General features: G+C 43.5%; 1 protein-coding gene across 1 annotated transcript in view; it reads right to left on the reverse strand.

Moving 5' to 3' along the window:
* Positions 1-12,428, reverse strand: part of LOC120050575 (RAB11-binding protein RELCH homolog) — a 68,309-nt gene that overhangs the window by 21,117 nt on the left and 34,764 nt on the right. The window contains exon 12 of the mRNA XM_038997166.1: positions 8,765-8,855. Coding sequence (XP_038853094.1) covers positions 8,765-8,855 — 91 coding nt within the window. The remainder of the gene's footprint in view (positions 1-8,764; positions 8,856-12,428) is intronic.

Genomic DNA, 12,428 nt, shown 5'->3' on the forward strand with positions numbered 1-12,428 from the left:
CATGAACTACTGAGTTCTTCTGCAAAATATAGAATTAGAGTTGGATAAATGTAGATAAACCTTGATTTCCCCCCCCACAAGGACATACCCTCTACATCAAATCAAAATTCCATAACTAAAACCGTGATTTTGGACAAAATTACCTGAATGGATTCTTACTACCAAGGATTATCAAGAAAAAACTTTAACAAACCAAAACCTGCAGAAGAAACACAGCGGAACCTGGAAATACCGTCAACACAAGACTGAGTGAGTAATATTCAGTAATCTCTAGGTCATTTTCTTATATAAAGCTAAGTAAATGGGCTACTAAGCTACCAAGCTGCTAGGACAGAACTGACCTGGCTGCAACTTCAATTAGCACTGAAGTGTGAAGTGAGATGTGTGAAAACTCTGGCAGCAGAGTTTCACAGCCTCCCCCACCCAAATGCAGAGGCCTTTGAAGCCCCCTGCTCCATGGCGTATCCCTGGGCAGATGTCATCACAGTACCCCATGGACATTAAAAATAACACTACACAAATAAGTACAAAAACAAGCTCCTCAAGAACAATATTTGCTGACTGCTAAAAAGAGGGGAACATAAGCAACTTCATTTTCAACACAGACTCTCCCCTGGCATGGCACAGTGCTATATTAACACAGACCATCCCCTGGCATGGCACAGTGCTATATTAACACAGACCATCCCCTGGCATGGCACAGTGCTATATTAACACAGACCATCCCCTGGCATGGCACAGTGCTATATTAACACAGACCATCCCCTGGCATGGCACAGTGCTATATTAACACAGACCATCCCCTGGCATGGCACAGTGCTATATTAACACAGACCATCCCCTGGCATGGCACAGTGCTATAAGAGCACACTACCCCTATGTCAAGAGAGAGGGTATTGGCCCAGGGTGGAAACTCAGAATACTAGACATTGAAGATATTGAAACAACCTCTCAACGTGTACAGGTCTGGGACAGTAATGGTGCAGGGAATCCTCATGCAGTTCCAGCAGGACTTTTACGGGATCAAAGACAGAGCACAGCAGGAAAATATCTCTCTCTGTGACGACTCCACCATCCTGAGTCAGTCTGATCACACCTCTTCAAACTGTCCTGCAGACGAGGATAGTCACCCCCAGCACTGAACACACCCAGGTCCCACAACTGCACTGCTCCTCCATCATTGAGAGGGATAAATTCACAGAGCTGGAGAGAGACGTGGTGGAGCTCAGAGAGCTAGTCCACACAATACAAACAGAACAAACCCACAAAAACAGACCAGCACAACAACACCCCCCAACAAGACCCAGAGGGCAGGAGGTGGAGATGGACGGCTGTTTGAGAGAGCTGGCTGCTCTACGGACTGAGGTGAGAGAACTTAAAGAGGAGCGAGGGGAACACATGGCCCAGCTAAATGTAGTGAAGGCGAAGGGAGAGGAACACATGGCCCAGCTAAATGTAGTGAAGGAGAAGGGAGAGGAACACATGGCCCAGCTAAATGTAGTGAAGGAGAAGGGAGAGAAACACATGGCCCAGCTAAATGTAGTGAAGGAGAAGGGAGAGAAACACATGGCCCAGCTAAATGTAGTGAAGGAGAAGGGAGAGAAACACATGGCCCAGCTAAATGTAGTGAAGGAGAAGGGAGAGAAACACATGGCCCAGCTAAATGTAGTGAAGGAGAAGGGAGAGAAACACATGGCCCAGCTAAATGTAGTGAAGGAGAAGGGAGAGAAACACATGGCCCAGCTAAATGTAGTGAAGGAGAAGGGAGAGGAACACATGGCCCAGCTAAATGTAGTGAAGGAGAAGGGAGAGAAACACATGGCCCAGCTAAATGTAGTGAATGAGAAGGGAGGGGAACACATGGCCCAGCTAAATGTAGTGAAGGAGAAGGGAGAGAAACACATGGCCCAGCTAAATGTAGTGAAGGAGAAGGGAGAGGAACACATGGCCCAGCTAAATGTAGTGAAGGAGAAGGGAGAGGAACACATGGCCCAGCTAAATGTAGTAAAGGAGGAGGGAGAGAAACACATGGCCCAGCTAAATGTAGTGAAGGAGAAGGGAGAGAAACACATGGCACAGCTAAATGTAGTGAAGGAGAAGGGAGAGGAACACATGGCCCAGCTAAATGTAGTGAAGGAGAAGGGAGAGAAACACATGGCCCAGCTAAATGTAGTGAAGGAGAAGGGAGAGGAACACATGGCACAGCTAAATGTAGTGAAGGAGGAGGGAGAGAAACACATGGCCCAGCTAAATGTAGTGAAGGAGAAGGGAGAGGAACACATGGCCCAGCTAAATGTAGTGAAGGAGAAGGCAGAGGAACACATGGCCCAGCTAAATGTAGTGAAGGAGAAGGGAGAGGAACACATGGCCCAGCTAAATGTAGTGAAGGAGAAGGGAGAGAAACACATGGTACAGATAAATGTAGTGAAGGAGAAGGGAGAGAAACACATGGTACAGATAAATGTAGTGAAGGAGAAGGGAGAGAAACACATGGCACAGCTAAATGTAGTGAAGGAGAAGGGAGAGAAACACATGGCCCAGCTAAATGTAGTGAAGGAGAAGGGAGAGAAACACATGGTACAGATAAATGTAGTGAAGGGGAAGGGAGAGGAACACATGGCCCAGCTAAATGTAGTGAAGGAGAAGGGAGAGGACCACATGGCCCAGCTAAATGTAGTGAAGGAGAAGGTGAGAAAGCTGAGATGTGACATAGAGCAGGACACTCCCCCAGAGAAGCCAGCAGAACTCAATGCTCCTCATTGACTCAAATGGCAAATACATTCAAGAAAATAAACTTTTACCCAAACACAAAGTGGCTCAGCTCTGGTGCCCAAACACTAGGCCCTGGAGCTGTTGACAGAGGACAGACTAGGGGCCCACAGCCACATCATAACTCACACAGGCACAAATAACCTGAGGGCCCAGCAGGAAAGAGTGGCCACAGCACTCAAGGGAGTGATTTAAAAAGCTTCCTCCACTTTCCCCAAAGAACAAGTGGTTCCAGCACCATGAAAATACATTCACCTTGCCACCATACAGCGGGCGAATGCCACCATACAGTGGGTGAACGCCACCATACAGTGGGCGAACGCCACCATACAGCGGGCGAATGCCACCATACAGCGGGCGAATGCCACCATACAGCGGGCGAACGCCACCAGCCTGGACTTGAACAGCCTTTATGACCAGGTCCACCTCTACAAGGCAGCAATCCCAACTTTTGCCAGGACCCTGAAGGACGTCACCCTCAACCGCAGCCCCAGCACCTCACACAGGACCAACAGAGCAACAGACACCCCGCCCAGACCTGCAAGACCCACTCCCGAAGGACCTGCACCGAGAGAACCGATACCAAGAGGACCTACAGCCAGACCACAGCTTCACTCGGGCTCCCAACCAGCTGAGACCACCCCAAACAAACCCCGGTCACAACCTATATAGGCCCCCCCAGATGAGACCTATCCCCCCTGCAGCAAGGACCTCAACATGACAGCAGGACATATGCCCAGGCCGTGAGCAGAGCAACAGGCCCAACCCCCACTAATACACCCCCCCAAGCCCTATCCTGTGACCTAAGAGGTATGTATCAGATGCCCAACATGCTCTGCTCACACCTACTGTGACGGTCCGAGCCTAAACCACGCTAGACACTATGGAACACACAGATTTTACTATCTCATGCTGGAATATACAAGGTCTAAGCTCATCTGCCTTCGGCCTAAAGAGCAGGAACCCAGACTTCATCAAAGAAATTGAAAATACAGACATTGTAACCCTACAAGAAACATTGCATAGAGGAGACAAACACACTGGTTGCCCTCTAGGTTACAGAGAGCTGGTAGTCCCATCCACCAAACTACCAGGTATGAAAAAGGGAAGAGACTCATTTTGGTATAGAGCAGACCTAACCCACTCTATTAAATTAATCAAAACAGGAACATTTTACATATGGCTAGAAATTAATCAGGAAATGATCTCAACAGAGAAAAATGTCCTCCTGTGTGCTACCTATATCCCCTCACTAGAATCCCCATATTTTAATGAAGACAGCTTCTCCATCCTAGAGGGGGAGATCAATCATTTCCAGGCCCAGGGACATGGACTAGTCTGTGGCGACCTAAATGCCAGAACTGGACAAGAACCTGACACCCTCAGCACACTGGGACAAACACCTACCTGGAGGTGACAGCATTCCCTCCCCCATAGGCACAACTACAACAAGATAACCAACAAAAATGAGTCACAACTCCTGCAGCTCTGGTACATGCTGGGTATGTACATTGTCAATGGTAGGCTTCGAGGAGACTCCTACGGAAGGTACACCTATAGCTCATCCCTTGGCAGTAGTACTGATTACTTTATCACTAGCCTCAACCCAGAGTCTCTTAGAGCGTTCATAGTCAGCCCACTAACACACCTATCAGAGCACAGCAAAATCACAGTCTACCTGAACAGAGCAATACTCAGTTATGAGGCGTCAAAGCCAAAGGAACTGCACAAAATGAAGGACAGTAGCGTAGAAACCTATCAAAAAACTATTAGGCAATAACAAATTCAAATAGAAAACAAGACACTCACAGCCAAGGTAAAAATACGATTCCAACATGGATTGTTTACTCAGGGAAAACAGGGTGATGAAGGAGGTGCTACTAGACATACAAAGTCGTAGCATGTGTGAAAATCAATTTTCCAATAATCCAGAGGGCGCGATCAGAGAATTCATGAAATTCGCATTGAAACTTCCTATAGAAACTGTAAACAAGGTGGCTTTCCACCGAGTACACAGACTTGGAGCACGGAGCGACAAGACCAAGGGTCCCCGACCTATCATCGCAAAATGTAAACACTACCAACAAAAGGAGCTGATCAAAAGCAGAAGAAGGGAGCTTAAAAGGGACCAAATTCGGTCTCAATGACCAATTTCCAAATGAGATAAATGAACATCGTAAGAGACTGTATCCGGTACAAAGACAACAAAGGATGGATGGTAAGCATGCCTTTATCAATGTGGACCAACTCTTTATAGATGGACAGCTATTCCGAGACAGCTCCATAACACCGTGGCTGTACTAAATTCTACAGGGACTTCAGGTTACGAAAAAAAAGGTATGGGAACTGTTTAAATTATCTGAACATTATGAAGTGGATATGAACACACACACACACGTACTCAACTACATGCTTGCTTACACATACGGACTTATACATACACACACCTGATCTTGCTCTCTTCTCTTCTCTCCCTCTATTGTCGAGAACTGTTTTATAATTTAATGTGTTAATTGTTTGTCTATCTTTTTTATGTATTTGTCTACAAGTTTATATATATTTACAACAAGCAAGGGGAAGATATCAAAACAGGGGCATTGGGGAATACTAACATATTGTACGGAATACATTTGTACTGTAGTGAAGCCGTCTCTAGAGCAATGCAAGGTCTCGTTCATGATCATGTGAAACGTCAATTGCTATGGAAATGCAGGGATGTGTTTTTCAATTATTTTAAAGGTAATTATGATGCAACTATGATGGTGTTACAATATGGATTACAATTATGCATATTAATGCTATAAGCACTACATGTTACACACATAGACACTCAAACATGCAAATTGGCATGTCTTACTCTTATACAGACATCATACACACTCTCATTATATCATATCCAATATCATACATCAACCTACTCAGATTTGTTACACACATAATTTGTCTCAATTTTCTAACATCTGTGGCATTGGCTCACAGGCAAACAGGCAAGGGAATAAAACAAATATTGCTAGAACCTATTTCTTGAATTCTAAATATCAGACATTTGAAAGCTCTAGTTTTGATCTTCATAATACCTCTGATGGCAGTAACTTTACAAGCACTAATTATGGTGAATTTAGCCTGAGAATAGTATCTAGTTACGGTAAGGGGTGAAATTAGTATAGCTAGTTATAATTGTAATGGTTTGGCAGATTATAAAAAAGAAGATCAGTCTTTATGTGGCTAAAAGAAAAGGAATATAACATATACTGTTTACAGGAAACTCACTCTACATCCTTAGATGAAGTTGCGTGGAAAAAGGAATGGGGTGGTGAAATAATTTTCTGTCGTGGACAAAGGAACTCAAAGGGTGTGATGATATTAACTAACAAAAATGTTGATCTGAATGTGCAAATAATCAGGAATATTTTGCAAGGAAGGTGGATCCTTTTGAATATGAAAGCGGACGAAAAAGAGATTTGGCTCATTAATCTATATGGTCCAAATCAGGATGATCCACACTTCTTCGAAAACATTTATACCAATTATTGAATTTACAGGCAACAAATTATCTAATCATTATGGTAGGAGACTATAACACAGTGTTAAGTACCTCAATGGACCGTAAAGGTAATCACTCCACAAACTATCATCACCGTGCCCTTATGGAAATCACAAATATTATGGACACATTAGAAATAGCGGATATTTGGAGACTAAAAAACCCTGACCTAGTGAGATATACATGGAGACTTAATCAAGCTAGTCGTCTTGACTACTTTCTTGTCTCTTTCATCAAAGGTTAAAAATGTTTTAATAAGAGACAGAATGCGATCGGATCATCATCTAATTGGCCTTCACATAACTCTTATAGATTTTCCACGTGGACAGGGATATTGGACATTTAATCAAAGTTTACTGGAGGACAACATATTTTTAACTAAGACAAAATCATTTATAACTGAATTTTTCCAGTATAATATAGGTTCAGAAAATCCCCTTATTGTTTGGGATACCTTTAAAAATGTACCTTCAGGGGTCATTCAATTCAATATTCATCAATAATAAAAAAGCAGTTTCTGGCTAAAGAAACAAGACTAACAAGGGAAATCCATGAACTAATAGTACAGGTAGATAGCAATAAAAACGATACTACAGAGATACAAATTAAGTTAGAGGAAAAACAAAAAGAACTTGAGGAACTTATTCAAGAACGATCTAATGTAATCTATTACAAAAATAAAGCAAACTGGATGGAATATGGAGAAAAATGCACAAAATTCTTCCTGAATCTCCAATACAGGAACGCGAACAAAAATAATTTTCAGAAACTCGTTACTGAAGACGGAGTCATCTATGATTCTCCGGATGATATTTTAAGAGGAAGCTAATTATTTTAGGCAGATGTTCTTTTCCGTCTCATCCTCTCCCACTGAATGAAGATTACGGTAAGGAATTATTTCCAAATAATATAAAAACATTTTTTTTAAAGAAATGTACAGAAAGATCAGTGCAAAGGCCAAATTACAGAGGAAGAACTTTGAGGCTATTAAATCCTTTTAGTCTGGAAAAACTCAAGGGCCTGATGGCATACTGGTAGAGGTATATCAAGGATTTTTTTATATACTAAAAGCTCCATTGTTAGATTGTTTTAACTACTCCTATAGAAATGGTAGTCTGTCAGGTACTCAGCAGGAAGGTCTGATTTCTCTATTATTAAAACAAGACCCAGATGGCAAATATAAAGACCCGGTCTATCTAAAAAACTGGAGACCCCTTACACTTCAATGTTGTGATGCAAAAATACTAGCAAAATGCATAGCGCTCAGAATTAAAATAGTTTTACCAGGTATTGTTCATCCTGATCAGACAGGTTTTTTTACATGGACGATACATTGGAGATAATATACGACAACTACTAGAAATAATAGAACATCATGAAACATATAAGAAGCCAGGAATGGTATTTATAGCGGATTTTGAAAAGGCATTTGATAAAGTAATACTGGATTTTATTTATAAATGCCTGGATTATTTCAATTTCGGTAATTCTCTTATAAAATGGGTAAAAATAAATGTATAGTACAGGTGTAAAATAGTAAATAACGGCTACTTCTCAGAGAGTTTTGAATTGTACAGAAGATTTAAACAAGGGTGTCCGCTGTCACCATATCTATTCGTTATGGCCATTGAAATGCTAGCTATTAAAATCAGATCCAATAACAACATTAGAGGATTAGAAATCCAAGGCTTAAAAACAAAGGTGTCCATGTATGCCGATGACTCAAGTTTTATGTTAAGTCCGCAAGCTTGATCCCAGCAATGTCTCATTAAAGATTTAGATAACTTTTCTGTACTTTCTGGACTAAAACCTAATTATGAGTGTACAATACTACGTATTGGATCCTTAAAAAATACAACTTTTACATTACCTTGCAGCTTACCTATAAAATGGGCTGATGGTGAAGTAGACATACTCGGTATTCATATCACAAAATATATAAATAAGCTCTCCACAATGAATTTCAATAGAAAACTTGTAAAAATAGACAAGATCCTGCAACCATGGAGAGGTAAATACCTGTCTATTTATGGAAAAATTGCCCTGATGAACTCCTTAGTCATATATCTCAGTTTACTCACTTACTTATGGCGCTGCCTACTCCTGATGATTCGTTTTTCAAATCATATGAGCAAAAAATATTTAGCAATATTCAGCCTCTTCAACATATATATCAACAAATTGGCCAGGGCACTAGAAAAGTCTGCAGCACCCAACCTAACCCTACTACAATCTGAAGTCAAATGTCTACTGTTGATGATGATCTGGTGCTTCTATCCCCAACCAAGGAGGGCCTACAGCAGCAACTAGATATTCTGCACAGATTCTTTCAGACTTGGGCCCTAAAAGTAAATCTCAGTAAGACAAAAATAATGGTGTTCCAACTAAATGAAGAATATATTCAGGAAGAAAAGGAGAGAAAGAGAGAGAAAAGGAGGAAGGAGTAGATACCTGTTCCCAGCATTGTGGTAGGAGTTCAGCCTCAACTCTGGTAGGTCCAACATGTCTGGCAAACGCCACACAACCTGTTAGGATCATCCGCCTGTAGACATACAGACACAAGCTGTTAGGATCACCTGCCTATAGACACAACCTGTTAGGATCACCTGCCTATAGAGACAGACACAAGCTGTTAGGATCACCTGCCTATAGAGACAGACACAAGCTGTTAGGATCACCTGCCTATAGAGACACAGACACAACCTGTTAGGATCACCTGCCTATAGAGACAGACACAAGCTGTTAGGATCACCTGCCTATAGAGACACAGACACAAGCTGTTAGGTTCACCTGCCTATAGAGACAAGCTGTTAAGATCACCTGCCTACAGACACGACCTGTTAGGATCACCTGCCTATAGACACAACCTGTTAGGATCACCTGCCTATAGACACAACCTGTTAGGATCACCTGCCTATAGAGACAGACACAAGCTGTTAGGATCACCTGCCTATAGAGACACAGACACAAGCTGTTAGGTTCACCTGCCTATAGAGACAAGCTGTTAAGATCACCTGCCTACAGACACGACCTGTTAGGATCACCTGCCTACAGACGCGACCTGTTAGGATCACCTGCCTATAGACACAACCTGTTAGGATCACCTGCCTATAGACACAACCTGTTAGGATCACCTGCCTATAGACACAACCTGTTAGGATCACCTGCCTATAGAGACACAGACACAACCTGTTAAGATCACCTGCCTACAGACGCGACCTGTTAGGATCACCTGCCTACAGACGCGACCTGTTAGGATCACCTGCCTATAGACACAACCTGTTAGGATCACCTGCCTATAGACACAACCTGTTAGGATCACCTGCCTATAGACACAACCTGTTAGGATCACCTGCCTATAGACACGAGCTGTTAGGATCACCTGCCTATAGACACGAGCTGTTAGGATCACCTGCCTATAGACACTAGCTGTTAGGATCACCTGCCTATAGACACAACCTGTTAGGATCACCTGCCTATAGAGACACAGACACGACCTGTTAGGATCACCTGCCTATAGACACGAGCTGTTAGGATCGCCTGCCTACAGACACAACCTGTTAGGATAATCTACCTATAGAGACACAACCTGTTAGGATCACCTGCCTACAGACACGACCTGTTAGGATCACCTGCCTATAGACACGAGCTGTTAGGATCGCCTGCCTACAGACACAACCTGTTAGGATAATCTACCTATAGAGACACAACCTGTTAGGATCACCTGCCTACAGACACAACCTGTTAGGATCACCTGCCTATAGAGACACAGACACAACCTGTTAGGATCACCTGCCTACAGACACAACCTGTTAGGATCACCTGCCTATAGACACAACCTGTTAGGATCACCTGCCTATAGACACAACCTGTTAGGATCACCTGCCTATAGAGACACAGACACAACCTGTTAGGATCACCTGCCTACAGACACAACCTGTTAGGATCACCTGCCTACAGACACAACCTGTTAGGATCACCTGCCTACAGACACAACCTGTTAGGATCACCTGCCTATAGACACAACCTGTTAGGAACACCTGCCTATAGAGACAACCTGTTAGGATCACCTGCCTATAGACACAACCTGTTAGGAACACCTGCCTATAGACACAACCTGTTAGGATCACCTGCCTATAGACACAACCTGTTAGGATCACCTGCCTATAGAGACAACCTGTTAGGATCACCTGCCTATAGACACAACCTGTTAGGATCACCTGCCTATAGACACAACCTGTTAGGATCACCTGCCTATAGAGACAACCTGTTAGGATCACCTGCCTATAGACACAACCTGTTAGGATCACCTGCCTATAGAGACACAGACACAACCTGTTAGGATCACCTGCCTATAGACACTAGCTGTTAGGATCACCTGCCTATAGACACAAGCTGTTAGGATCACCTGCCTATAGAGACACAGACACAACCTGTTAGGATCACCTGCCTATAGACACTAGCTGTTAGGATCACCTGCCTATAGACACAAGCTGTTAGGATCACCTGCCTATAGAGACACAGACACAACCTGTTAGGATCACCTGCCTATAGACACAACCTGTTAGGATAATCTACCTATAGAGACACAGACACAACCTGTTAGGATCACCTGCCTATAGACACAACCTGTTAGGATAATCTACCTATAGAGACACAGACACAACCTGTTAGGATCACCTGCCTATAGACACAACCTGTTAGGATCACCTGCCTATAGACACAACCTGTTAGGATCACCTGCCTATAGAGACACAGACACAACCTGTTAGGATCACCTGCCTATAGACACAACCTGTTAGGATCACCTGCCTACAGACAGGACCTGTTAGGATCACCTGCCTACAGACACAACCTGTTAGGATCACCTGCCTATAGAGACACAGACACAACCTGTTAGGATCACCTGCCTATAGACACAACCTGTTAGGATCACCTGCCTATAGACACAACCTGTTAGGATCACCTGCCTATAGACACAACCTGTTAGGATCACCTGCCTATAGAGACACAGACACAACCTGTTAGGATCACCTGCCTATAGAGACACAGACACAACCTGTTAGGATCACCTGCCTACAGACACAACCTGTTAGGATCACCTGCCTACAGACACAACCTGTTAGGATCACCTGCCTATAGACACAACCTGTTAGGAACACCTGCCTATAGAGACAACCTGTTAGGATCACCTGCCTATAGACACAACCTGTTAGGAACACCTGCCTATAGACACAACCTGTTAGGATCACCTGCCTATAGACACAACCTGTTAGGATCACCTGCCTATAGAGACACAGACACAACCTGTTAGGATCACCTGCCTATAGACACAACCTGTTAGGAACACCTGCCTATAGACACAACCTGTTAGGATCACCTGCCTATAGACACTACCTGTTAGGATCACCTGCCTATAGACACAACCTGTTAGGATCACCTGCCTATAGACACAACCTGTTAGGATCACCTGCCTATAGACACAACCTGTTAGGATCACCTGCCTATAGACACAACCTGTTAGGATCACCTGCCTATAGAGACAACCTGTTAGGATCACCTGCCTATAGACACAACCTGTTAGGATCACCTGCCTATAGAGACACAGACACAACCTGTTAGGATCACCTGCCTATAGACACTAGCTGTTAGGATCACCTGCCTATAGACACAAGCTGTTAGGATCACCTGCCTATAGAGACACAGACACAACCTGTTAGGATCACCTGCCTATAGACACTAGCTGTTAGGATCACCTGCCTATAGACACAAGCTGTTAGGATCACCTGCCTATAGAGACACAGACACAACCTGTTAGGATCACCTGCCTATAGACACAACCTGTTAGGATAATCTACCTATAGAGACACAGACACAACCTGTTAGGATCACCTGCCTATAGACACAACCTGTTAGGATAATCTACCTATAGAGACACAGACACAACCTGTTAGGATCACCTGCCTATAGACACAACCTGTTAGGATCACCTGCCTATAGACACAACCTGTTAGGATCACCTGCCTATAGAGACACAGACACAACCTGTTAGGATCACCTGCCTATAGACACAACCTGTTAGGATCACCTGCCTACAGACAGGACCTGTTAGGAT

This window comes from Salvelinus namaycush, chromosome 7, assembly GCF_016432855.1.
Source record: "Salvelinus namaycush isolate Seneca chromosome 7, SaNama_1.0, whole genome shotgun sequence".
Lineage (NCBI taxonomy): Eukaryota > Metazoa > Chordata > Actinopteri > Salmoniformes > Salmonidae > Salvelinus > Salvelinus namaycush.